The sequence below is a fragment of the Poecile atricapillus genome, chromosome 21, assembly GCF_030490865.1.
Source record: "Poecile atricapillus isolate bPoeAtr1 chromosome 21, bPoeAtr1.hap1, whole genome shotgun sequence".
Classification (NCBI taxonomy): domain Eukaryota; kingdom Metazoa; phylum Chordata; class Aves; order Passeriformes; family Paridae; genus Poecile; species Poecile atricapillus.
In genome coordinates, this window is record NC_081269.1 from 2,852,186 (window position 1) to 2,879,954 (window position 27,769).

The 27,769-nt window shown below is 45.1% G+C and overlaps 1 protein-coding gene across 1 annotated transcript; it reads left to right on the plus strand.

The window, feature by feature from the left end:
* Positions 1-8,278: 8,278 nt before the first annotated feature.
* Positions 8,279-27,398, plus strand: PPM1D (protein phosphatase, Mg2+/Mn2+ dependent 1D). Its single transcript, XM_058854356.1, has 6 exons — positions 8,279-8,853; positions 12,818-13,046; positions 15,226-15,350; positions 21,344-21,534; positions 22,653-22,892; positions 25,969-27,398. Exons 1-6 carry the CDS (start codon positions 8,415-8,417, stop codon positions 26,512-26,514), a joined length of 1,770 nt encoding a protein of 589 aa, XP_058710339.1. The 5' UTR covers positions 8,279-8,414; the 3' UTR covers positions 26,515-27,398.
* Positions 27,399-27,769: the final 371 nt, after the last annotated feature.

Sequence of the window (27,769 nt, forward strand, 5' to 3'; positions counted from 1 at the left end):
GGGCAGCGCTGTGGGGTGGGGTTTTGTGGAGGGTCTGGAGCATCTCCCTGATGAGGAGAGAGTGCGGCAGCTGGGCCTGGTTAGTCTGGAGAAGACCGAGAGTCCCCTCTCGTTAACGCATAATGAACCCCTCAAGGGTGGCAGAGGATGGGGCCAGACTCTCCGGTGATGCCCAGCGACAGGACGAGGAGCAATAGCCATGAACTAAAACACAAGAAGTTCTACCCCAACACGAGGAAGTTGGCATGAGGGAGGTAAAGCCCTGGAACAGCTGCCCAGGGAGGGAATGGAATCTGCCCCAAACCCATCTGGACACGTTCCTGCTCCAGGTGGCCCTGCCTTGGACTGGATGGGCTGCAAAGCTCCTTCCAAACCTGTGGATTCTGTGAATCCCTGCGGGCAGCCATAGGGACCGAGATGGGATTGACCACAGCCCACACCAGCCCGAGGGGCTTTTTCTTAATCTTTTGGGGCTGAGCACCAAATATCAAATATCACCATTCACACCCTGAGCCGCACCCAGCCCAAACTTCTCGTGGAGTGTAAATATCATTTGCAGCTCACAAATGAGTGCTAACACCCAGCTAATATTGGGCTTTCTGTGACCTCCAGATGTGTTGGCCGCTCCTGTGAGCACTATTTGGGCACCCACAGTTTGCTTTTACGGGATATAATAATTATAAATAGGAAAAAAATTTCGTTATTGTATGAAATTTCTGTTCCTGATGTTTTCTTAGGACTGCTACTCTTTTATTTTCAAAATTTAGTTTTTATTCTCAAAATTATAAGAGGCAGAGCTCCTGCTGTTTCGCTTTGGGCACAATATTTTTTAAACCCAAGCTGTTGCTATTCCTCCCGTTTTTGTGAGAGGATATTATTCTTTGTCCTTTACTTGCAGAAAGAAATGTTACGGGGTGGGAAGAAAGGAATGTGACATAAACAGACCATAGAAGATTGTTTTGTCCTTGTATTTTTTTTTTTTTTGTACTTTTCCTATTAGTGGTTTCAGATTTTTATTTTCTGAAATGATGCAGATTTATTTTACCTGAGGGAATACAGCTGATTCCTGCTGGCAATTAGCCTCCCCACTACCCGGGGGTAGGGGTTATTTAGCTCAGTTACTTTTGGAGGTCTGTTAGGAGCAGGACAGAGCTGGATTCTAGTGCATGAAGGAAAAAGTACTGCAAATGTATCGAAAAGGGTATTTTTTTAAAACTTATAATATTCTTTATTTTGCTTTAAAATAAAGTATCTAGTAAATTTTCTAAAAAAATACAAACCTGGTGAAGGTAAATATATTTTTCAAGTGCTGTGGTAATTGACTTTATCTTCTTGACAAGTTACTGGGTTTTGAAAAATGAGCTAGGTTGCACCTTCAGTATTTCAATTTGCACCTTCAAATTTGCCTATCAAATCTTTGTAGCCAAAACTGGAGTGTGCCTATTCAGAAGAAGAAATAAATGTCCTGTGAAGAGAGGATATTATATAAAGCCTCTCTGGATTGTGTTATGTATTCAGTCTGTAACTTATTTTGGTAGAGCCTGAAAAATAATCTTCATGGCAAAAGCAATTTATTCTCTAGGTAGAGATAGAATTTAAATATATAAAAATCTGTTTTTTTATTAATACGACATGGTTTGATATACTTATTTATTGAACAATTTGGTACTCTTTTATCATAAATAGTTATTCTGTTGTTAAAGGTGTTACAGAGAGTTGGTGGAGTTTTCAGTCACTGTGTTGAGATAGTAGGTAAACATCAAAATAATTTATTTAGCAGCAAAACTGACTTACACCAGACTATTTTATTGAATAATTGGTTACTCCTTAGTTATAATGTTTGTTTAATCCCTTTATTTTTTTTTTTCTTTAAACCATATTGGGAGCTTGTTAACAAAACAACTCTATTCAATAATGTGCTTTTCACATCCGTAAATTATTTTAATGCAATCACTCATTAATCATTGCAGATGTTGGAAAATCCTTCTGACTCCAGTGCATGTTGGCAGAGCTTCTGATGGATATTCTTATCTTTGTTGGTATCTTTCTCTTTCCTTTTGTCTTTTTTTTTTTTTCACGTGGAGAAATAGTTAAAGGACTTTGACACACCCTGCCAATGCCTGAAAGCAGAATGGGGGTGGGTGTTGTTTGGGGAAAAGCCTTCAGTGGGTCTGGCTGCTGCAGTCGGGGCTTTTGAAGATGCAGCTGGGTATCTGAACCCCTCACATGCACAGAATCTGGAGTGTGGGACATCTGGGTGTCATTGCAGGGGAAGGGGATGCAGACAAGGCTCACGAGGGGTAAATGCAGAAAGAAAATCTAATCGTGGTTATTGTAAAAAAAAAGCCAACAAAACCAAACTGCCCCCAGAGATCAAACAGTCTCTGGGTTGTCAGAGCTCCCTGTGTGGAAGGAGTTCGTATGGAAGGGATTTTACATCTGCAGGCATGGTTGTGTGATTTTAGGAGAGTGGGGATAGAGCCTGGTGTAATTATTCTCCCCTCAAAAAGCTCAAAAGCCTTAAAGAAACCCAAATCCCAACCAGATATTCGTGTTGAGTTACTGTTTCTGAACACCAGTGAACGGCTGAAGCTCCCCTCTGCTGCAAGAGGCCCTTCCCATGCAAGGCTGAGAGTTGGGATTGCTCAACCTGGAAAACAGAAACTTCAGGGTGACCCAATTTCAGCCTTCCAGCACCAGAAAGTTCCTGCAAGGAAGAGGGACTCTTTCCACAGGGCACAGGGAATGGCTTCACACTGACAGAGAGTGGATTTAGATTAGATTTTGGAAAGAAATTCCTCCCTGTGAGGGTGGGGAAGCCCTGGCACAGGATGCCCAGAGAAGCTCTGGCTGCCTCTGGATTCCTGGAAGTGCCCCAGGACAGGCTGGATGGGGCTTGGAGCAACCTGGGACAGTGGAAGGTGTCCCTGCCCATGGCAGGGGTGGGAATGAGATGAGCTTTAAGGTCCCTTCCAACCCAAACTGTTCCATGATTCCTTTCCAAATGTGTTTGTGGATGGATGACTAACAAGGCATTTTGGTCTGAAAATTACTACAGAAAGTAGCAATGTTGTCTCTGTCTCACATTTTTTGACTCTGTAACTGAGCTTCAAACTGAAAATAGGGCATTTGTGTTATTTTTTTCCTGTTGTGCTCATAGGTTTATATTTCAGCCAAATTAGGAGCTGTATGTTTATTAAAGTTCACACAGGAAGCAACAGAATTGCCTCTCCTGCTGCTGCTGTTTTCTCACTGCTGTATCCTCGGGTCAGGTTAAGTCACCTGCAGTTTCACCTGACTCATTTTTAACTGAAACCAATTAGGAAGTGCTCACATAAGGAGCATTTTTGGTGATTTGGGGTGGTGATTTTTGTCAGGGAAGTGTTTAGGAGCTCTCTCACTGACCTAGTGAGGGACTGAGAGGGGAGGCCTGCAGATGCTCTGCCTTTTAAATGCCTGTCTCAAATGATTTTGTAAATAAATTCTGTATTTTATTTTTTTTCCCCAGGAATATAATTCTAGAAAGCTTGGATAAAAAATATGGGGTCTGTTTCATGTGCTGCTAGTAAGAGAATGTTGTTTGCATCCTTTCCTCAAAGGTAAGATACTTGTCAGAAAGCAAAAAAAAAAAAGTTTGTAAAATTCATGTGGTAACAAAGAGGAAGTTCAGTATGGATGGAGTTGAAAATTTGAGCTAACTCATCAATGGGAAATTGAGATTTGGATCATTATCTGGCACAGTTTAGGCTTTTCAGATTAGACCAGCAGTTCTTGTTCTGTCATGGGTTAAATGAGAACTTGTTTATGTGAACAGTTTTGTTTTTTAATTACTATAGCTGGGCATAGTTAGTGGAAAGAGAGGTTCTAAGAAAACAATAAAAACCTGCTGAATTTCCTTACAATATGCTTATTTTGAAGTGGGAAGGAAGTGAACTGACATGGATAACATATGAACCTACTATATCTCCTTGATGTGGATATTAAAGGAACCTTGAAAATAGTTTATGGGGAAGTTGTTGGAGGCTTCTAATTTTAAATTCTTAACAGGAAATCATTAAACTGCAGAGGAGCCAACATAACAGACTGTTGCTCTAAAACAAGAGCTAAATGCAGAGCATCCACATGAACTTGTCAGATCTTTTTTTAATGTTTTTTTTTTCTTTCCTTTCATGTTTACTGCAACCCAGATAAATACATTTTCATTTCTGTTTTTCATATACATCAGTTCAGTCCCATTCTCAATGAGATGTGGAACCAGTGCCCTGATGATCTGACCTCAGGGCAAGTGGAGAAATTCACATTATCCGTCAGACCAAGGGGTGTTAACTCCTTGTGGGGTCAGGTCCCACCTTCCTTCACTGACTGGGAGAAACCTTTAAAAATGGGGATATTGTTCACTTTTAGTTTCCTCTTTTACATGAGATTTTCAAGCTTTGTCTGAGCCCTTGCTGAGATGATTGGCACATTTCACGCGGGCTATGCAAGAGGTTTAACAACCTTTGGGCACTGTCAGCTAGGCTGATGAAGCTTAATTAGGGACTTAATTAGGGGCTGGGGGAAGGAGAAACATTCTGAGGTGTCTGTAAGCACTAAGACATGAAGGTGAGTCCCCAAATGCAAAGATTGTTTTCAGGACAAAAAGGCTTTAAGAATGTGGGTTTGCCAAAGCCAGGTGGGCACTGCTGCTTTCTGCTATAATTAATAAGTTTGTACCTAAATGATGAGCTTTTCTCTATTTGACATTAATCTGATGTGAATTTTTGGGTGTTGATAATTACATATATTTCATCTGTCAGACAAAAATGAGTCATGGCTTTTAAAAAATATAACTTGGAGTATCTTTAAAGCTGCTGGGGAATAGAGGGCAGGAGGTTGGGAAAAGAGAGGGCAGGATGCTGCTCACCCAGCACCATATTGTGATGGGGAATTAGGAAGAACTTAAAAGTACTTGTCTTGTTTCTTTTGATTGTCTGATGCAGCTGAGGGGAAGGAATTCTGCTGTAAAAAAGTGTAACTAATTTAGTTTAAGCCTATTTGAGTTTTTTTTTAAGCCCCAGTTAAAAGAAAATCTGAAGTCTTCATCACAAAAGGAATCATGGCCTTTAATTTTGAGAAATGTTTTAAGTTAGTTGAACCAGAACATTCTGAGGTGGATTTATTTCAGCAACTGTTAGACAAAATGAGGATAAGCTATCATTAAGTCAAGTAAATATCTGATTGTGTTTGGATTAGAAATATTTTATATTAAATGAATTTAATACTTACGTAAAAAAGGCTTTTAACTATGAGTGGTTTAACCTGACTTCTGCATCTGAAATATATAGCTGAGGAGCCATGGGCAGTTTCTGCTTAGCATTTGCTTCCTTTAAGCATAAACCAAGAAAAGCACTCCCCATTTTTATAAAAACATCAAGAATGCATAAAAATTGCTAAATTTCCCTTCAGTTATTGCCTTTTCTTTGGGTCCTGAGGTTTGGAAATGGCAGTGGTACTTTCTGCCAAGCTTCATCTTTATTCAAAGTTTTTCTCCCTGCATCAAAATTAATCTTTATTAGGAATTTTTCTCCCTGCATCTTCAAATTTTATATGTTCCTATTTCTGCAAGGATCTGGTTTAGTTGAAGGGTTTTTTTTTTTGTGAGCTGAAGGACTTCAGAAGAAAATGAGGAAATATGGTTTGAGTTGCCACAGAATCTGCTGCTTGTGTGCCCTGTAAATCTTGAAGCACTTTGCTTTTCCAACAACAGTTTGGGGCGTGGAGTTGTTGCAGGCAAAAACATCTTTAATGTATTGTAATTTGATTGAATTTGTGAGTGTAGGTATGATTTATATGGTTTATTGTCTTGATTGTGTAGAAGTATTGACAGAAATGAGGCACTTTTTCACTTGGAAAGGCAAAAGCAAACCTTGGATATAAAAAGAAATATCTTTAGGGTTTGAAAAGGAGTTTCTTCCATCATAACTGCTTTTTTTTTTTTTTTTTCTCCTTTGTTTCCTTCTTTTTACCAGACTAGCTAAAGTATGTATATGTAAAGTGTAAGGGTAGGAGCCAGTCTGTGTGGTTCTGTTCCTGGAGTAGCTTGTGATTTTCCACTCAAAATTATTTAGGAAAGCATTGCCTGTGTTAAATGAGACTACTCCTCACATGACAACATCTCTGACTACATTTGTCCAGCTATGAAATGGGGATATTGCACTTCTTTGGAAGTCATGGGCTGTAGCTGGCCCTGTGATGACACAGGTCTGACAATGTTATTTGGGGTTTTTTTTGTTGACAGTTTTAAGTCAGTTTGTTTATTTTCTGTTTACTTCATAATTAAAAATGTGCTGCAATGTGGGTGGCAGTGCAGGCCTGGCAATTGTCTTGGTTTGAAAGAGAGGTGTCTGCTGAGGAAGGCAGGAGCCTTTTTTTGAAATGGAAAATGTAAACTCTTCTTATAAATTTGAAATTAAGGGGATTTTAGGCAAAGGTATGGGAATAGGAATAACAGGTTTTTACTAGGAAAATTGGAATTAAAACGTAGTAGCACAAAAAAGCACTGACAGAGTCAGAATTGAACGTGACCCCGTTGGTCCTGGAGTGCCAGATGTGGTTCTGTTGAAGCAGTGACCCTGTAGAAGGCTGTGGTTTTCCTCTGAAGGTTCAGTGGTGCTGCACATGGCTCCTGTTTTCCTCTGGGGATCCAGTGGGGAAAGGCTGCCCTGTGGTGTTCCAGGTCTCAGATATATCCAGGTAGGAATGCTTGGTTCGTCCCCTGGTGGAGCATCTCCCACTGGGATGATGGGATTTTATCAGTCGTGCAGGGACACTCAATGGCATATTGACAGAAGATTTCTCCCTGGAGTTACTTGGGATGGGTCATGGAAGGGATAAAGAACGCTGCCCCTCCTGGTTTTAACAGCTGACAATGGAATACAGACTTGGTTACATCTTGCATTGCAGCCTAAGACACAACTGATGTGTCCTGTCCATGGTTTTTATGTTAATTAAGAGTGAAATGGTGTTACACTGCGATGTCTCGGCTTGCATAAAGCTCAAATGAGTCTTTGTCTCCTTTAGACAGTGTTGAAATGTCCAACATACTTGCATAAAATATCATAATGAATCTTCATGGTCAGATTTTTAAAGCAATTCTATATTGGGGTTGATGATCTGGTGATTGATCTGAGGGTTTAAACACCTGTAAAGTAGGAAGGGATCGTTACCTGATTGGATTAGTGTGGATTAATTCCTTAATGGTTGTAACAGGTTTGCAAATCCCTCGGTGCTCCAGGAATCCAAAGCTTTCTTGAAACATTTTTTATTTTTTAAATACTGCTGACTTTAATGTGGTTGATGGAAGGAAATCCAAAGGGCTTGCAGTCCTTAAGCCAAACAATTATCTCCAGGGAAGTATTTTTGCAAAATTCCGTGGTGGTTTTCTCTGTAGGGAGAAAGGGCTCTGGGAGCTGGCAGTAAAACAATGTCTGGAATTTCAGCTATAAAAATGAAATGCACAAACCCCTCCAGCGTGAAGGAAACGTCTTTAATGGTCATGAGCATAAAACGGTGCGGGAAAGTGTAATTCCAGAGGAGTCATTGGCGGGAATCAAATGGGAAAACAGGGATGAAAGCAAGGAGCAGGGAAAGATGGGGGTCTGAGTAACCGCGGGCTTTCTGGAGCAGGGAGGGACGGGAGGGCTGAGTAACAACCAGCGGGTTCCTGGAGCAAGGGGGGGAATCTTGTGCTTCCAGTTCTGCATCCTGCTTGCGGTGCTGAGGTCGGTGAAGCCTTTTTGGAGTGCGTGTCGTGCGGTGACCCGGGGGACACTCCCGGCTCTCTGCACCTTCCTCGTGAGGGCGAGCGGAGCGGCAGAGCCCGAGGGACCGGCCTGAACTCGAGTCGGGGGAGGTTTAGGCGGGGATCAGGGCAAGGCTCTTCCCGCGGAGGGTGCGGGCGCTGCCCGCGCTCCCCGGGGACCGGGCACGGCCCCGAGGCTGCCGGAGCCCCAGGAAGGTTCGGACAGCGCTGCCAGGGATGCCCAGGCCGGGATCGTCGGGGTGTGTGCGCAGGGCCAGCAGCAGGGCCGGAGGGAGGGGTCCCGGTGGGCTCCCGGTGGGCTCCCGGAGGGGTCCCGGTGGGTCCCGTCCCGGCCGGGCTCTGTCGCGATTCCGGGATCTCCGCGCCGCTGCGCTCCCGCCCGCCGGCCGCAGGGGGCGCCGCGGGGCCCGGGCCGCGCCCGCCGCCCCTTCCGCCGCGGCGGGGCCGGCAGGGGGCGCTGGGCGGGCCGGGCCCGTTCCCGTTCCGGCGGGGAGCGGCAGCGGGAGCGGCCGGGGCCGCCGCGGACATGCCCGAGCGCCGCCGCCACCAGCAATAGTCGTCGGCGGGCCGGCAGCGGCGGGACCGCCGCGCGGAGCCGCTCCCCCTTCTCCCCATGGAGGGGCCGTACGCGCTCGGGGTGAGCGTGTTCTCCGACCAGGGCGGCAGGAAATACATGGAGGACGTGACCCACATCGTGGTGGAGCCCGAGCCGCCGCCGGCCGGGGCGCACAAAGGCGGAGCGGCGCCCGCAGGCCCCGGCGCCGCCGAGCCCCCGGCCGAGAGCGGGCGGCGGCGGGGGGGGACCCCGCGGGCGGCCGAGGACGGGGCGCAGCTCCCCGGCTCCGGCTCCGGGCGGCGGCCGCGCCGCTCCGTCGCCTTCTTCGCCGTGTGCGACGGGCACGGCGGGCGGGAGGCGGCCCAGTTCGCCCGGGAGAACCTGTGGGGCTTCATCAAGAAGCAGAAGGGCTTCTGCTCGGCGGAGCCGGCCGAGGTGTGCGCGGCCCTGCGCAAGGGCTTCATCGCCTGCCACCGCGCCATGTGGAAAAAGCTGCGTAAGTGCCAGCGCCCGCCGCGGAACCTCCGCGGGCTCCGCTGCCCCTGCCCGCGCCGCTTCCCCGCCGCCTTTTCCTCCCCCTCTCCCGCACTATTGTGGGTGCTTCCCTCCCTCCTTCCCTCCCTCCATCGCTGCCATCCCCGCGCCGGGAATCGCGGCAGAGCGCGGCACGGCGTCCCGCCCGCTGAGCCGAGTAATTCGGGAAAACAAGAGAAAAACTGGAGGGCACGCTGGGAGAAGAAAGATGTAAACACAGGGCTAGGACACGCTGTTGTGTTACGTAGTTGGGAATGATGCGATGGTAGGGCTGCAGTTTGTTTTCAGTGTGTTGCGCGTCGATTTCCAAATGCGATTCATTGGCAAGGTCTTCATCGTGTTGGCTTGGGTAATCGCACTGAACTCCCCCTTAGATTTCTCTTGCTTCATGAAAAGGAACAAAAAAGTAATTTTAATAAACCGAGATGATCCGGGACCGGTGTTTTTTTCCCTAACGGTGCATCCGACTGTTTTTGTGAGTCCTGATGGAGGGATTGGAATGTGGCTGGTTTATAACTCGTTCCTGTGCGAGCGTGGGGGAATACGCAGTGTCCCTGAAAAAATAGAAAACACGCTAAGTATCCTGAGGATGGTTTTGATCTAAATATATATCATTATGTATTTATGTATGCATTGCTTGTTTAATTGCAGTAGCATAGAAGTTAGGGTCGTAAATAAGGCAGTGTTGAGGAGAGGAGCATGCCCAGACAAGTGACAGTCATCATTCCTGGACTCATCCTTCTCCCCGAGGTCTTGTGAGGCTGTAGTTTGAGTTTACGAATGGCTTTTTTTTCATTGTAAGATGAAGGTTCTGACTTAGAACGTGGTCGTTTATATAGAATGTGTAGAATGTGTGTGTATTGTTTATGCACGTAGGCATTCAAAAGCCTCAGAGAAAAAGCAAGAGCAGCATACAGCATGTGAAGGGAGGTGTGGAACACGGTAAAACTGGATCCAAAATAGTGACAGTGACAGTTGGGCTCGGGAGGGAAACCTGAAAAGCAAGATTTGTACTCAGAGCAGCCCGGGCTTTCAACGAAGTGATTCAAGAGGTGTGGCGGGGAAATTATAGTTTGAAAACAGTTTCATTTTCCGTTTTCTTGAATAGCAAAATGGAGAAGTTGTGCAAATGTGAGATACTTGAGGGGATATGGGGGAAGGAGCAGTGAGTTTGAGGGCACAGAAGGAAGGGTGTGAATTTTAGAAGCACCAGAACTTGACCACAGCCTTGGCAATGGGGTGTGCGGCCTCCTGGGCTGCAGGGCTGGGTGATAAGGAGCAAAATGTGTGAGCAGGGGGAGATGGCATGGGGTGGGGGAAGATAAGGAGTGCAGTTTTCTCGCTGTTGTGTCCCTGGTGTGTTATTTGTCACTGGAACTCTGTGTGAGCACCGAAGGCAGGGAGGAGAAAAGTGCAGGAAGCTCTGTTTAGTAATGGGTGTTTAGGAAACAGCACCGGGGTTGTGGAAGCAATTTCAATTATTGTGAGAAACAGCACAGCTCTGGCTGGGAGTCTTTGATGGCACTTGGAGGTTGGCTATTTAGTAAACTCCAGAGCATGTTTGCTCCTCCTGATTCCTGCTGCACGTGCTTAACAGCCCGAGTTTTGTGGGACAAGCCCATCATTATCTCAGGTTTATAACCCCATCCTTTTGTGGAGTCCCAGTGTGGATTCTGCTGACAGGCAATAATTTTCCGTATTATCACGTGTGAAGCAGTTTTTTAACCATGTGTTGGTGACACTCTGGACACGAAATGGAGACTGGTGTCTTGAAGTGTGTGGGAGAATAGTTTGGGATTTTGGGGTGGAGGATGGAATCTTTATTGCTTCCAGTTGGATGTTGGAAGGGAAGTTTGTAGTTGGCTGCTCTCATGGTTGTTAGAAGTTCTGGAGTCATCCCTGTATCCCCTGATAGACACAAACTGCACTGATCATGGCAGTACCAGAAAAACTAAACCAGAAAAATTCCCATTTGTCATTGGTGATCATTTTTGGTGTTAATTCTGTAGTAATAAAATTCCCTAAATGCCGAAGATCTTCTGGTGTAAGACTTTGATTTGGAAGCTACGGAATGAGTTGGGTTCAAAGCTACAAAGCTGAGTGTGAAGGGCAGTGGTTTTCAAGAAGAGGGGGGGGAAATGTTTTAGAAAGATGTGCTGTTGGTGCTTCTGATCCGTGGAGGACCTGGGTCCATGGATTTGATTTTAATACTTGAGCTCAGAAGAAGACCCAGCAGTCTTGATGCTTTTGCTGGTTCCTGGTGAGACACCATCTCTACAAAGAGAGCTGGGCTGCATCTAATACTTATCTCTGAACAGGAGCAAGGCATGAACTACAGTCTCTGGATGACAGGCAGATAATTCCTGGTTTTGTTGAACCTAAAATCTGAGGCTGCTGCATCATTCTTTCTCCCACAAGTGGGTGATTTCCTTCTTTCTGCTTCCCATCCCCATAAAGACTGATTTGACTCTCTAATATATTTTATTGCTGTTCAGAGGTTGTTACACTGACAGAAACTCATTAGTTGCAGCTTGTTTTCTGTTAAGTGCATGGTTGAAGTCCTCATTACCACTTGGCTCCCTCCCTTGTTTGCTTTCCATTTGGAATGTGTTAGATTTAATATCCACAGTTAAAACTGCCAGACAAAGTACTTCCAATAAGCTGATTGAATGTTTGTGTTCTTGAAATAAAGCTGCTCCTAGGGAGAAAATGTGTTTTAGTATTAAGAACACAAAGCTAGAACTGTTGGAACTTAAATGTTTAAATTGTGCTGGATGTCTTGGTAGCTCACACTGAGGAAATGCAGCTTCTAGCTTCATACTGCCTGTGAATTCTACTTCTCCAAATTCTCCTTTTCCATCAGCTCTTTCCCATGTCTTCTTCCCTCAGGCACCTGAACATCATTCATGGCACTAGAACTTTAGTTCCTCATTTTTTTGATTCTGTTTAAAGCTTTAGAATATTAAAATATCTGTTTTCACAGAGGGTAAGGTGTAACTGTTTTCCTTTTCTTTCCTCATGTGTTTATTTGCTGTGTGTTTGTTGTGCCATAGAGAATGCGGTGCTTTGGCAGCCTGAGCTGGGTATTTCCTGCAAACAGCTTGTGTCACAGTGGAATTTTTGTGTTGTGCTGTGTGAGCCTGACTTGTGAAGTGCAGGAGATAGAATGTGACAGGGAGATGAGGCTCCCTTTGGAGTTTGTCTGAAGACGTGAGTGGGTGCAGCGAAGAAGAAACATGAGGTTGCTGTTGACAGTTGGAGTCAACAGATAACTGGGAGCTGAGGCTGCTTGTGGTGGGTGCTGGGGTGGGGAGGATGGTGTGGCTGGGCTGGCTCCGTGGGGGTGTTGTCTCAGTCAATTTGTGCAGTTTGGGGAGAAGATGAACTTGTGTGTGTAGACACAAAAAATAGGGAAGGCATGAAAGAGAAATTTGGGTTGGATGTAACTGGAGAGAGTAGTGTAACAGCAAGTTCATAGAAGTGGTTTGAGGGCAAAGCAGTTGAGAAAGATTTCCCTGACCAGGTGTAGTTGTGTTATTACTCTGAATTCCAGGGATATCTCCTGTAGAATTTAAGGAGAGCATACTGAGATAGCTGGTCTGAATTATTCAGTCCTCCAAAGGGAAATGTGAGTAAAACACTTGAGAATTCAGCACAAAGTGTTGCTGTTCAGCCTATGAAAATAAAACAGCAGTTTTTCTCCCTTCCAAGGGGATCAGGAATGTCCACAAATCCTGACTGCCGATCAGATATCCAGACAAAATAACTGAAGTTAGAACATTTCTACTACTTCAGACAGGAAAGTGAAGAGTAAATCACTGGTTGTAGCATCTCACAAACCTCTGAGACACCCTTCAAGATATTCCCAGTTCCCCAGAACTAAACCTATGCTTTTTGTCTGCTTTTTGCCTCGTTTCTCCTTGCAGCAGAGTGGCCCAAGACCATGACAGGCCTGCCCAGCACGTCGGGGACCACGGCCAGCGTGGTGATCATCCGCGGCTCTAAGATGTTTGTGGCCCACGTGGGTGACTCGGGAGTGGTGCTGGGGGTCCAGGATGATCCCAAGGATGACTTTGTGAGAGCTGTGGAGGTGACACAGGACCACAAGCCAGAACTTCCCAAAGAAAGGGAGAGAATTGAAGGCCTTGGGGGCAGGTAGGTTTGTCTGCTTTCACTGAGCTAAGTTGGAGCTTGTTGTGGGAGGGCACACAAGGAGCTGAATCTCTATGAGCTGTTTCTCTTTTGTCCACTTAATTTTCCTTACAGCTTATTGGAGAATAAATTACAGGGATCTGTTGTTATAGTGGTTTATGGTATATCCAGAATTTTAATTTCCTGTTGGATCATGCAGCTGAGGGCTGGTTACAGTTCTAAATGTTCACCAACAACTTTTTGCAAGCAGAGATCTTCATTTTTGGCCTATTTTCCTTTAAATCCTGAAGAACCTGCAGGCTGGGAAAATTGCCTTTTCACATAGGTAAAATGATGTGAGGTCTGGACTATCCAGCTTGTCACGATGCTCTCATTTCTCAGGCACTCTGTATTGTCCCTGAGATGACAATGGCAGCTGTTGAATAGGCTCCTCAAATCTTCTGCTTAGGGAACATGAGAAAAATCCTGGATTTGAAACACAATCCTGCCTTTGCTGCTTCAACACCACAGTTTAGCACCTGTCTTTCCAGGAGCCATTCCTTCCTTCCCTGGTGGGAGCTGGCAGATGTTGGCACACCCGAGCTGGGGTGGGTGTGTGTTCCCTGGGGGAGAGGGGGAGCAGGCAGGGCTCTCTCAGGTGGCACAAATGTTTGGAGACAGCCCCCAGGGCTGGGATCTGGGAGCTCTGTGTCCTCCTGGTGCCACACCAGATGGATGGGCACGGTTTCCTCCTCGGAGCAGGGATCACTGAAGGTTTTCCTGCTGACATCATTCATTTGGGAGCCCTGTCAGCCCATTAACCTTCAGATATTTGTGTCTCTGGCAGGTGGGAGTTGATCTGGGGCTCTTTTGCAGGAGGGGTAACCTGCAGTCTTGCTGTGGGTTTCAAGATGTTTCTCAGAGATTGGAAGTTTCTGAATGTTCAAAGAAGCATTCCATGAGACTTAGTATCTACAGGAATGGTTAATTCTACATTTTTTATTTTTACTGGCATTCCTCCTGTTTCTCCCAGGCTGGCTGTGAGGCAGGTGGTAGGAGTGAGGTGGAACTGTGCAGCTCTGCTTGGGAATGATTTGTCTTTCACAAGAGCAAACTGGGAACGGTTCATGAGAGAGCATGAGGGACTCTTCCATTAAAATGATGTTTTCCCAGTGACAGTCTGAATGTGGGATGAGGTTTTCTTTCCAATAGTGACTAAAGTGAGCTCTGTGTGGTCATTAGTTGTACAAGTGGATGAGATCAAGTTTTAGGATGTGGTGTTTGTGACTTTGCCGTGCTCTGGATGGAGCTGAACATGCCCTTGTTGTTAAGGCCTTTGAAGTGTCAGGAAGTGCATCTTGAATGGCTTCAGCATGAGGAATCTTGAGGCTGTTCCAGAGCTGCTCAGTTTCTAATTACCAATGCCTCTTCTTTGGATGAAAGGAACTTTCAAGTATCCAGTTCCTAACTTTGTTGGGACCAAGCTTTGCTAGCTCCTGGTTTCTTATTCCTTGATGGTTCATACTCGTTCTTCTTTTCCCTGTTTGACACTCTGCAGAGTTATTTACTCTGTAGCTCCTTTGACCCTCCAGTGCCATCTGGGAGAGCTGAACCAGTGCTCAGTGCCTCAGAGCAGGTGTTCACATGCAAATGCAGAGCTGTTCTCCTGTCTCCTGCTTCCTGCAGACGTCAGCCTAGGACAATTCTCTTTTGTGTCTGCCTCCTGTTGGTGTTCCTCCCACTAAGTAAACCCTTTCAGGAGGCTGCTCCTTTCTTTTCTGTTGTTTCAACTGTGCCGTGCTGCTCTGTGCAGCCAAACTTTGGGAGATGGAGAAGACTGAAGGAGGAACTGTGTGGAATTTACACCTGACTGAGGTGATGTTGATCACCCTCATCTGAGGGAGGCAAATCCAGTTCTGCTCTGTCTCTGACAGATGAAGACACTCCTGCACATGTTGTAACCAGCCAGAATTTCTTCCAGGTCTTTGTTACCATGCCTTTTATTTTCTTCTGCCCTTCATCTCTCACATTTCCCCCTGGTTTTATATGAAACTGTCAGAGTGTAATTGTGTGTTTGGAAACGCTTGCTTGTGCCGAGTGCCATCGTTATTACCTCCACATTTGCATATTTAACTGTTTTTGCCTCATTGACACCAACTTCCTCATTCCTGTTCCTCACTTCTGCCCTCTCTGGTGCTTCCAGTGTGATCAATAAGTCTGGTGTGAACCGTGTGGTGTGGAAGAGGCCCCGGCTGACCCACAACGGCCCCGTGCGCCGCAGCACCGTCATCGACCAGATCCCCTTCCTGGCCGTGGCCAGAGCCCTCGGTGAGTCCCCTGAGCCCTGATTTACCCCCTGCATTTGCCAGAACACAGAATTTAGAGGGGTCTCCTCACTTGCCTTCTCAAAGTCTGTGCCTTTAAAGTGTTTTTAATACAATAATATTGCACTTTTTGAATAACACTAACTGGGGAGAGAAGAATGTGACTTATAACTTGCAGGGTTTTCAGTGTCAGCTCTACAAGGATGAGATTTAATTTTACCACCAACTAGTCAAAAATTACAGTCCCATTATCTCAGTGAGGAAGAGATAAATGTGCTCTCTCCTGGAGACACACAGGGGCTTGTACATTTTCATTTGCAGCAGAAATGAAGTTTTGCTGGATGGTGTATGAATTGCTTCTGTCTTTCTTTTGTGGAGAATCTTTTTTTTAGATTTGGCATAGAATGGGATGAAAGTCAAATCTGTTCAACAATAACTTGCCTTTATGGGAGCACTAGAAATGAGAAACTGTCTGAGGAACACCTCATTCCAAGGACAGAAAGGGATAATGCAGGACTAGAGAACTTGTGATTAATGTTTTTTTGGGAAGTACTTCTTAATTGAATTATTTGGTATCTCTTACCCCTGAGTGTTAGTGTTTCTGGTCATTTTTCTCCTTAAATTCCATTGCAGAATGCCAATCTTTGGCTGCTCATGCTTTTCCCCTTTGTGCAGTGAAGAATCTTCTATGCAGACACCCCCAGAGTAGGTTTGATTTGATGGGATTGTGGTTGTTACCTGTGAGAGCTGTGATTCCGTGCTGGCAGCTTGGCAGGCCCGAGGCAGTGCTGTCAGTGCTCCTGGGTCAGCTGGCAGTGCCCATGGGGACAGGCTGTTCTGGCACCAGGCTCTGGATCATTCCAGAGCCTTGCTGTGTCTTATTTCACAGGCAGGAATGGCTGTGACACTGGGATTTGTCCAGAGTTAAGGAGAATTTTGCAGATAATGAATATGCAGCAGTGTGTCAAGCAAGGCGTTACAGGTGCCTGAAAAATAAGAATTTTAATTTTAAGGATTTTATCTCAGTATCTGGAAGTTTTTATGTGTCACTTTTCAGGTAGGATAGAGTTTTTTTTGTAGTTAGGAGAACTGACTGGAGAGTTTGAGTAAATCCCTTGGAGTTAATAGATGAGTAGCAAAAAACCCTTCATGCCCTGAGCAGCACATCCCTGTTGTTCCCTCCTGCAGGACAGGGGAGGTGTTCCTCCTGGACTGCCAAATGTGGACACTTCATTTTGATGCATCTTTTGTTCCTGTGGTTGCAAGTTTGTTGCCTGTCTAAAGAGCTCACTGGCTTTTGATCTGATTGCTCCCAGCAAGCTGAACAAAAGGATTTGGCTGGGGTTTGTGTGCAGATGGGAATTCAAGGAACCATGCATTTGTTAGCCCCCAGTCCATTCTCTTCCATCAAGTGCTTGGAGAGAGGATTACTGGAGAGTTTTCAGGCCCAAAAATTGGGAACACCTATCTCTCATCAATTCCTGGATTTGAAAGCTCAAACCCCATGCTGGGACCAGACTCCCCTCCTGGGACCTCCTGGTCCCAACCTGGATAAAAATTTTTAGCAGGACAAGAATCTCTCAACAGAGAAACTTAGAGTTGGGAATTTATTATATTTGGAATGGGGGAGATGATCTGATTAAAACCCCTAAAATTTAGATCATAGGGGCTGTTTTAAGTGTCTCTCTCTTACAACACTTTAAAAGATTTTGATGTAGTCTCATCCCCCACTCTTTAACTCTAGTGTACTCTTAGGAGTTCAGGAAAGGTTTTTGGAAATAAGAATAAAGCACTGTGGAAAAGTTGCATTCAACCAGCACAAAATCCTGGTGCAGAGGAAATCCTTGTGGCCAGATTAATTTTGTTGACATACCCTTTCCTGTTCTGATTGTCAGAAGTGCCCTTCTGCCCTGAAATTAGCATTTGTGGAATGCACAGTGGCTGTATTTAAATAATGCTTAATTTATTTATAGCCCCATAACAAGTCAGGAATATTTTGTCTTTCTGCTGTCCCTGTAAAGCATCTGTAAGCTGCTTTAATGTACCCAGCAGGTTTCTGTGTCTTCTCATAAACCATTTTAAGCTGTAGCAGAATTTTGTGTTTTCACATCTACTTCTGCTGATCTTTTCTGGGCAATGAGAACTTTTTTTTTTTTAATACTAATTTGCCTCGTAATAGGTGCTCATGAATCTGTGGTGAGGGATTGCCTGGCACTGCTGGGGCATTTTTGGGGGTGTTTAAATAAATGAATGATGAAACCTGAGCCAGGAGCCCGTTAGTTCAACCACTCCCTCCTGTGGGAACATGAACTCTGCTTTCCCTGGTTTTTTATGTAGGAATATAATAAACTCACCACTGTATTTCAGGTGGAGCAGCCTCCACCATGGAGGTTTGACTCTTCCCAAGAACAGGAATTTCCTGCTGCCCTCTAGGAGCAGTTCTGTACCAGAACAGGGAATCCACGTGGAACTGCTGCAGGAATCATTGACAGGGATAGGGAAGCTGTTTTCCAGAACAACTGACTGGGTGCCAGGAGTGTTTTGTGAAGCTCTCTGAATGCACATGCCATAAATCCTGGAGAAGAGGCTATGGCTGACCTCAAATGATCTGAGGAAATTCCTGTGTAAGATTTTAGGGCTGTTTATGTGCATTTAACTGCTTTAAAAATTGAATTACCAAACAGAGTGGGCACAGCTGCCACTCAGTTTTTCCTCCCTGCTCCATTGTAGGCCATGAACCTGAATTACATGGAATTATATAAGTTGTATTTACAGCAATTTCCAGCTTCTTTTGATAATTGCTTTTCTGTTTTATCTCTATAAAACCAGACAAACTTGGGGTACATTTGGGATTCTTTTCTTGTCCTCAGGATATCTTGCTGTAACTTGTACAATTTTCTTCAGTCCTGAGAGAAAATAATAAATGTGCTGTGCCAAATGCAGTGTGTGCTTTGTTCTGAGGATCTGTGTGTTGCACACATCCTGTGAGAGCACCTGTGGCTCCTTGTAGAGAAAAACTTTGATTTAAAAAGCTCTGGGATTAATCAAACTGGGGTTTTATTTTGGATTGAGTTATAAAAGTAAAGTTTTCTTTCCTCTATTGAAACCAAAAGCTATTTTTATATGCAAAACAGCATCTCCAGGAACTGAAATGAAAGACTTGATTTATGTGATTTCGGGTCATGCTTTTGCTCTTAAGAAGGTTTTGGGCTTAATCCAGTCCAGCCCACTTTACGTGATGGGTGCTTTTGTTTGTAACTTCCATTACTTCCCTGGCAGCACTTAGAAGTAGGTTTGTTGTTGTATTTTGTAAGGTAACAGTAAACAGATAAGAGAAACTGCATAATTTAATATATTCTTACAGGCAGCTAAATTAGTTTCCTGTTCCTTTAGTATCTGATTTCAAATATATATTTCATTTTGAAAGATGCAGTGTAGATCTCTAAATCATTCTGGTTTGAAGCAGAACTAAGAAAACAGGTTTTTCTGGAAGATATAAAAAAACCCCACATTAATAAGTTTTTTTTGTTGTTGTTTGGAAAAGAAATATGCAAACCTCACACTGAAAGAAATTCTCCCAGTGTGTAAGTTTTTAAAAAACAAGCTTGTCAAGAGTTTTGTAAATGTTTGGGTTTTAATTCAGAACAAAAATAGTCTGGCTCCCAGATGGAAGCCTGAGAGCCTGGCATTGCAGCCTGTAACACCAGCCTCTGGCACATCCCAGCTTCCCAGGCTGCCAGAGGGGCACTGCTCTGTCTGCTTGCTTTGGAACACAATTAAAGACTTCAGAGCACTTTGAAATGCTCAGGGAAACGTGTTCTCTGCTTTCTGGCTGCTCTCCTCTCCCTTGTCCCTTCCCAGAGCTGTGACAGAGGCTGCCATGGGAAGCACCTCTGCAGGTTTGTGTTGCTGGGATGCTGAGCTCCAGCTGGGCAGGGAGGGGGCTCAGGAAAGCTTTGCTTTAGGCTGGGCAGCTCAGCCCTTCAGGAAAAAATACTAAATAAAAATGAAAATGTCCCCCACCCCGTGAGGTGGGTTGGCCTTGCTGGGCTCAGAGTTGGAAGGGTCTGTGAGAGTCACTCTGTGCCCTTCAGCAGGTTTGAAACCCTTGGAGCTGGCCTGGTGAGCTCTGTGATATTCCCAGTTATCCCTGGGAGGAGCCTCCTGCACTCCCCTGGAATCAGTGTGATCATTGCCTGGCTGCTTCCTCGGGAAGGGCAGCAGATGGACACGATGACAAGTGTGTTAAAGAGCCCAAATTAATGAACATCAGGTTATTTTTATTACCCAGCACAGTATTTTTAATTAAAAAACCGTTTCAGCTAATAACATTTTGTCATTTCTCCTACACGAGTATGAACCAAGTGGCAGATGGATATTTGCAGTGCACAGATATTCCATGTATTGGAATTGATGCTGCTCTTGTTTGTTTTACCTGCTGCAGCCGTGACAGAGCGATGTGAGAAACTCAGAGTGCAGGAGGACTTTCCGTGGCAATTCACATCCAATAATTGCTCAGCTCTCATGTTACACTATTTATTTTGATCTCGCTGCCAGCTGGCTTCGTCGGGAGCCTGTGGCAGCCGAGTGCACCTCTGTAGGAGCAGGCTTGGCTTTTAATTAGCGCTCATTAGCAGCATGTGCTTGTGGGGCTGCTGCGGCCAGGGAGAATCGGGGCTTTAATGAGGATGGGCTGCGGTGGAGTGGGGTAATTGAGTTGAAGTATTCCCTTTCCTGCTTCTGGAAAAGTCTTTTCAACTGCTTGATAGCTTAAGGCAAAGCTAATGGAGACAAGGAGGAAGACAAAAAGCTTATTTATTGTCTTTAAAAGGGTGCTGATGGATGTGGAAGAAGCTCCAGGCTTTGTCCGGCAAAAAGCAAAGGAAGAGCCTGACAAAACCTTTACTCTTGAGTTTCTGAGCTTCTGTTTGCTGTTCAGCTCTGACATTTTAATTAATTTCTGCTTTTAAAGCTGTGTGTTCTGCACAGAAAAATGTAACCAGTGCGTGCAAGTAATAATGTTACTTTTTGTTGCTTATCACTACAGGAAGCTGTTTGTGAACATGGAAATCAATTTTAAAAGGAGTTGTTAGGGCAAATTATTCTTGATTTGAAGGCCTAGCCTTAGAAAAGGTTTTTAATTTTTCAAGTATGCTTGATAAATAGAATTGAAATAAATGGATATGGAAATGCGTTTTTCTGCTGGAGTGGTTTTTCTTTGAGGGTGGTTTGGAGCTCTCGAACCAGGGGATGATTTCACTCAGATGCATTGCTCAGCTTTGTTTCTGGTGAGGTGACCCCAAACTCATTCACACAGTGAGAGGGATTTAAAAATAGAAGTGTTCCCTGCATGAGGCCGTCCTGGGGAGAGGCTTGAGCTCTCATTTGCTGCCTTCCTGCTGGAGCTCAGGCAGTGCCTGTGTTCCTGTGGCTTCTCTCCAGCTCCCAAACTTGGCCCGTGGTGTTCAGCTGCAGAGAGCCCCGAGTCACTTTGCCACTGATGCTCGAGCTGTGGAAAAGGAAATGGCAATGGGAATTTTAACAGGGAAAAGGCTTCAGTCTTCTCCTTTGCTTTTTCCTTTGTCTCTTCCCCATGGCAGCTGCACACACAGATATTTGCACATTTGGTGTGGGATCAACAAAGCAAGGTTTTACTTCTGTTTAAGGAGAACTCGATTAATTCTGATAGATTTTAGTTTGAAGAGTGGTTGAGGTTTCACCGTTTTATAGGTATTAATCTGTTTAATTCTTCCTTTTTCCACAAGTACTTGTTTTTAGAGAGCAGAAGACCTCTGATTACAGCTTGGTTTAGTTTAAATATGATTAGAAGGTGGCAGCAGCTGAGCAATGACTGGGCTGGAATTTCTTTACGTTCCTGCTGGTGACTCAAGGCTGATGGTGATGGTTTTCCTGGGAAGGAACATTTTTCTCTATTTTCCAGGAGTGAGGTTTCTCATGTGTTACATAACAATTCCAACCCATTTTCTGCTTTGCCAGGTGATCTCTGGAGCTACGATTTCTACAGTGGGGAATTTGTTGTGTCCCCCGAGCCCGACACCAGTGTGCACACCATTGATCCCCAGAAGCACAAATACATCATCCTTGGCAGTGACGGGCTCTGGAACATGATCCCGCCTCAGGATGCCATCTCCATGTGCCAGGATCACGAGGAGAAGAAATATTTCATGGTGAGAGCAGTGGCCAGAAGTCAGTGTGGAAATTTCATCTTTGTTACCTCTAAAAATTGTTCAGTCTGGTAGGGATGAAAAGTACCCCACAGAGTTGGCGGGGTTTTAGGCAGATTGATGGTTTTGCCACAACTTAAAAGTTGTTACAATGTGGCTGATGTTAAATAACATGGGTGTTAACATAGTTTAAATTATTTGCTTTGTGTTTTGAGGCGATTTGACTAGTAGGGTGTTGTCTGTGAGTAATAAAGGAGATAATGAGTTTCTTCTCTAAGGAAGTTACACAAAATGCTGTCTGAACATTAAATTTATTTCACATTAAGGTGGATATCATAATGTAGAGTGTTTAGACTGAATTAAATTACTCTCTGATTTATTTTACAAAACAGTTGAGAATTGATATTGGAGCATCAGAGAGTAAACACTCTGCAAACCCCATGAGGGACTTTGGGAGGACTGTAGATTGTGTTCCAACCTACCACAAGCTACTGCTGTGTTACAAGCTATTTACTCTGTTTAAAGCCCTGTGTGTATGTGGAATATACCACAAGCTGATTTAAAGGTGGATTTAAGAAGGAAGATGTGTTTGAATTGGTATTTCTGGAGGTGCTTTGGGGCATGGTTTGTAGGAACGTGTGTGGCATGGAGGTGCCTTGTGGTGACGTGGTGGCTCTGGGTGCCAGCCCTGTGTGATGGCTCTGTGTGGTGGCCCCATGTGATGGCTCTGCATGATGCCCTGTGTCCCTGTGTGTCCCGAGGGTGAGTGCCTGGATGCTGGTGGCCCTGTGTGATGCCTTCTGTGATGGCTCTGTTTGCCAGCCCTCTGTGACACTTTGTGTCCCCTGTGTGTCCTCGGGGGGTGTGGCAGTCCTGCATGTGGATACTGGTGGCTGTGTGTGGTGGCTGCCCCTGTGGCTCTGTGTCCCTGTGTGTGGTGGCTCTGTGTGACTTCTCCTGTGTCCCCAGGGCGAGGCCAGGCAGTCCTGTGCCCGGATGCTGGTGGCTGTGTGTGGTGGCTCTGTGGTGGCTCTGTGTGACATCCCCTGTGTCCCCAGGATGCTGGTGGCTGTGTGTGGTGGCTCTGTGGTGGCTCTGTGTGACATCCCCTGTGTCCCCAGGGCGAGGCCAGGCAGTCCTGTGCCCGGATGCTGGTGGGGCGGGCGCTGGGCCGCTGGAGGCAGCGGATGCTGCGGGCGGACAACACGAGCGCCATCGTCATCTGCATCGCGCCCCTGCGCGAGCGCGGCCGCTGGGACGGCGACGAGGAGCTGGTGCTCAACCTGGCCGAGGGGCCCAGCTACAGCAGCCCTGATGCCAGCAGCCTCACCCCCTCCCGCTGCTGCACGCCCCCCCTCAAGGTAAGGGCTCTCTGTGCCCCCTTCTGCCTCCCCCAGCTCCCTGGGGCAATCAGAACATTGCTGGAGACTGGGGAGTGCTCCTAGAAACTCCTGACATGTCAAAATCTCACTGTTTAATGTTGCTATTCTTAATTCTGAATTTTTACTGTGTATGTCTAGACAGTCTATTACTGGGCTTGGCTCAGTAAACGTGTTGCCATTCCAAGACCCCCTTGAGGGTTTCTCCCAGCTTTGGATATTCTGAGGAAGCTACAGTTATAACTTATCCTCAATACTTCCACCTGCAAAGGTTTGGAGGACTGGACCAACTTTTAACAATGTTTCTTATAAGACTTTAACACTCTGCCTTTGGTGTTCCAATGTATGAATTTTCAGAATTGCTGCTGGTTGTTTATTGGTAGTTGTTGATCTGTGCTCCCTCCCTAACATGGAAGAAATTAGAAGTGTTACTTTACAAACCTTGACTTACATTGTTTTTTAAAGTAAGTTTTCTGAGATCCTCCCCAAAATTCAAGGCAGCGATTTGAGACAGAGAGGAACCAGAGTGGGGATTAGAGGTATAAAAAAGAAACCATCCAACACACCCTCTTAGAAATGAAGGCTGGGCTGCAGTTTCTCTTCCTGCCTTGCCAGGTGCTTGTGTAGCTTGCCCAGCCCAGGGATTGCAGGTTGTGAACCTGTTCCTGGCAGGGTGTGCTTTGATTTGGGTTTGTTTGGTTGTGGTGGTGTTGGGCTTTTATTTTATTTTTTTTAAGGTTAATTTGCTCCAACACATGTTGCTGTAAAGAACATTTTCTTTCTGTACTGGGAGATCTCATTATCTTCCTTTGGTTGATTTGATGTTCTTTGTTGGAGGCAGAGACATCATAACATAAGGTCTTTCTGGAGGCTGCAAGTTTGGGTTGTTAACATAAAGCAGAGCTCTTCAGAGGGTTTTTGTTTTGTTGTTTTGTGGTTTTTCTTCCCCCCCTCTAAGAACTGGAGTGTAGTTATGAGTGGCTGTTTGTTTCAGTAATTACCAGCTGCTCCTGATTTAAGTCACTGTCCTTTGATGTTCTGCAGAATCTTCAGATAATTGTCCTTTGGGCAAAGGAAAAGAAAGCAGAAATTAGAAAGGGAGTTTTAAACATTCCCTTGGGAGAAACAAGCTGCTAATAAAATGGCAAGCTTCAGCTTTGTCTCCTCCCCTTTCATCTAGTGGAGCAAAATCCATAAAAAGAGCTTTCAACCTAGCAAAATCTTGAGGAAACAAAATTAAATTTAAGTGCTCCTAAAATTTTCAATCACAGTTTCTGTGAGGGAAGTAGAGATGGCCTTGATGCCTGACAGCTGCTACCTGCCAAAACAATTAATTTGGAAATAAATGGAGACCAAAGTTTCTTAATTAAACAAAAGTATTTCTTAATTGCTTATCCTTCTGGCAGCAATTACTAATACCGAATTAATTCCAGTATTCCTGAGGCCAGTGAGGAAGATTGATTGGATTGCTGAGAAATTCAATTGGTGATTTGTGGTTTATTTTTCCTGTTCTGTTACATCACTCTCCAGCAGTCCCATCCGCTGCCTTTCCTTGGCTTCCAAAGCCTTGTTCAGTCTCAGCTGTTTGCACCAGCAGGAGGTGGTGGGGAAAAGAGCCACAACATTAAATGTCTTGCACAATAAAAACCATAAAACTGAGTTTTATTTGACACAGTGTCAGAAATTAAATTGAGCAGCCGAAGTAGCATTGCCAGAGCTGCTCTGTGTGTGTGATCTGGTGTCCTTCTGGGTTCTGCAGGAACCGAGATGAAGAATAACCTTTAAAATTCCATTCACAAAGGTCTTCCCTCTTGTGTTGTTAAATGTAGTAAAGGAATGTTATCTAAATGGTTTTGTCTACACATGGGGAGCCACAGAGGAGTGGAAAACCAGTGTGAATGCTGGGAACAGTCCCGATTGTCTTTTCTTTCAGAGTGCATTTTATTAAACCTGCAGTTGTTGGGTTATGGCTTCAGAAGCATCTGTTTATTCACCTGAGACTTGTCCCTGCCTGATTCAGCTGTGTGCATTTCAGTTTCCAGCACATGATTTTCTTAAAATAATAACTGCCATTTGCCTTCCACTGAGGGTGTGTGGTGTGGCCTTGAAATTTCCTTTTGAAGGACTCGCCAAGTAACCAGGGACTTCTTCACAATTAAATCTTTAATAAGGTCAGAATTCCTATCTTCAGGGCACTGCATAAACACTAATTTTCATAATCCCCCTGTGGATAGTGAGAGCAAGTATTGTCCCCATTTTCCTGTTGGTAAAACTGAGAATAAGGCAAAAACCCTTCTCAGAGGCTGCAGAAGAGGTGAGGGTCAGAGTTTAGGAAGTGCCTGGCTCTTGGGACCTGACTGACTGTGCTTCCCAGGGGCTGGATGTGCCCTGAGGGATCCATAGGCAGCAAAAAGTGTAACTTTGCCCAGCAAACAGGAGTATTTTCAGATGGCTGTGTCTGACACTGCCCCTGTCTGTGGGCAGCTCTGAGGAGGAGTTTGTCCAGCCCTGATAACCTGGTTATGCAGTAACTGAGAGTGCTGAACATGACAAAGGTCAGGAGCCTCTCTCTGCTCTTTGGCCACTGACCATGCATCAATCAGAGAGCAGTGCCTCTGTCGGTGTCTGATGGAGGGAAGTCCTGTGTGAGAGCTGGAAATGCTGCACAGGTTACAGGCACTGCTTTCCCCCTCAATTCCCAGCAGCTGCCTGCAGATCCCTCAGTGTTCTACAGCTGCAGTTCACATCCCCAGTCGGAATTGTTTCCACCTCTCAAGAGAAGATGAGACTGCTTTGGAGTAGGGTTTTCCTACCTTTGATAAGGTTTAGGGGAATTCTGAAAGTACCACACACTGTCTCTACCCTCATAGGATGAAGTCTGTCCCTGGAAGTGTCCAAGGCTGGGTGGGACAGGGCTTGGAGCAAGCTGGGATAGCGGAAGGTGTCTGCACCCATGGCAGAGTTTGGAACAAAGTGATCTTGAAGGTCCCTTCCCAAATCATTCTGTGATTCTATGATTATATTTATGCTTAAGTATTTTTGTTTCCTTTTCCCTCAGCTCGTAGAAGATGACCCCTGGCCAAGACTGAACTCTGCCGAGCCCATTCCTCCCCTCCTGCACAGCAACATGCTCTCAGAAAAATACCTGGAGCTGCCAAACGAGATCGCCAAAAGCAATTTACCTTCCTCAGGGGGAACCCCGAAGGATTCAGCCCCCCAGGAGGAGAAGTGCAGCAAAGCCCTGGCTTTGAGGCTACAGGAATCCTACAGCAATGGTTTGTCAGTCAGCCTCTCCCCTTCCAACTCGGCCAACTCAGGCACGGACCAAAAAGGCTTGAAGGTGTCCCCTAACGGCCAGGGCAAGGCGCGGGACGCGGAGAGGACGCCCCCGGGCAGCTTTAAGCGGACACTGGAGGAATCCAACTCGGGCCCGGCGCTGAAGAAGCCGAGGCGGGGGCTGGCCCGGGGCCCGGGCGAGGGCGCAGCCGCCACCCCGCAGCGCCGGAGCCCGGCCAGGCTGGCCATGCGGCGCAGCCTCCGCGGGCAGAAGAAGCTCAGCAGCTCCCTGTTCCACCCGCCCAGGAAAGCCGTGTGCGTGTGCTGAGCCTCCCCTGCTGCCCCGCGGAGCTCCGCCAGCCCGGCGACACTTGGAAGCTCTTCCCGTTGATCTTTTTTTAAAGTAGGAACTTTTTTGGTATCCGACAGCTTTATCCCAGCCTTGTACTTGCTTGTATTATAACTGTGAATTTTGTAGATGTGTAGGGTATAAGTCACTGTAAAATGTGTGTAAATTTGTATTCCTTCATATAAATGTAGTCTCTTTTCTTCCTTGTATAATTGTTAGGGCGGGGCTAAGCCTTGTTTTAAAAAAAAAAAAGCAAAACAAAAACAAAAAGTAAAATAATCCTTTTTGTTAATTTACTAAAGTCATCAATTTGTATACGCTTCTCGTGAGGAGAATTTCACAACTTTTTAACTAAAGTAAATTATTAAACAGAATGGAAGATATGTATTTTCGTAGTCTGATACGTTCCACCTAAGGTGTGTCTTTTAGAGAATACACTAGGTCTATATTTTGGTTTTAAATTTTAGATTTCTCTACTCAGAAATGAAATGTATGTGGAAGCAGAGATTTGAGTCTTGCTTTACACACCTCAGTGTTGATTTTATGTTAATTAAAATACTATGCAGTATCTTATTTAGTTGTATTTTTTGTAACAATAATCGTCAAAAATATTTAGCAAAAAAAGTGTGTTTTAAAAACTCCAACTCCCCAGAGCATCCAACAAAGCCATTCCCATCCCCTGTTCCAAATGATGGCATTTTATCCAGGCATCACTCCCCTCCTGAAATGTGTTTTCTGCTATTCCAATACCGATGGTGCTGCTAATACCTTTCAACACAAGTTCTTAAATTATTTTATGACTATTTTCATTGACTATGTGGACCATGTGTACGTTCACCTCAATAAAACACATGAAAATTTGATGGGGATGTTTTTCATTTTTTTAATTTTTATTTCACACTTAAGTTCTGTTATTTATTCAGCAGTGAAATATGAATTTATTATTACAAAAATATTCATATTTATCTGGTATTCATTAAATATCTGAATACTCTTCCGTTTCTCACTCACTGTGGCTTAGGAAACAAGACTTCCCACTTAGACTGATCACAGAACTGATCTTGGCACTTTATCCTGAATGTTTTAACTGTAGGAATATAATAATTTATTAAAAAAAATTATTTTGATGGGAAAGCAAAAGAGCAGTACTTTATTCCAGTGGCCAGGATGGTTATTTATAGAATCCAGTTCTTTACTGCTGGAATAATAAAACACGGGTTGGAACCAGGCCTGC

Excerpts from the sequence above, each read along its gene's own strand:
- PPM1D (XM_058854356.1), top strand. The coding sequence starts at position 8,415 with ATGGAGGGGCCGTACGCGCTCGGGGTGAGCGTGTTCTCCGACCAGGGC. Across the intron at positions 15,351-21,343 it reads GGCCGTGGCCAGAGCCCTCG|GTGATCTCTGGAGCTACGAT; the intron begins GTGAGTCCCCTG and ends CTGCTTTGCCAG. Across the intron at positions 22,893-25,968 it reads GCTGCACGCCCCCCCTCAAG|CTCGTAGAAGATGACCCCTG; the intron begins GTAAGGGCTCTC and ends CTTTTCCCTCAG.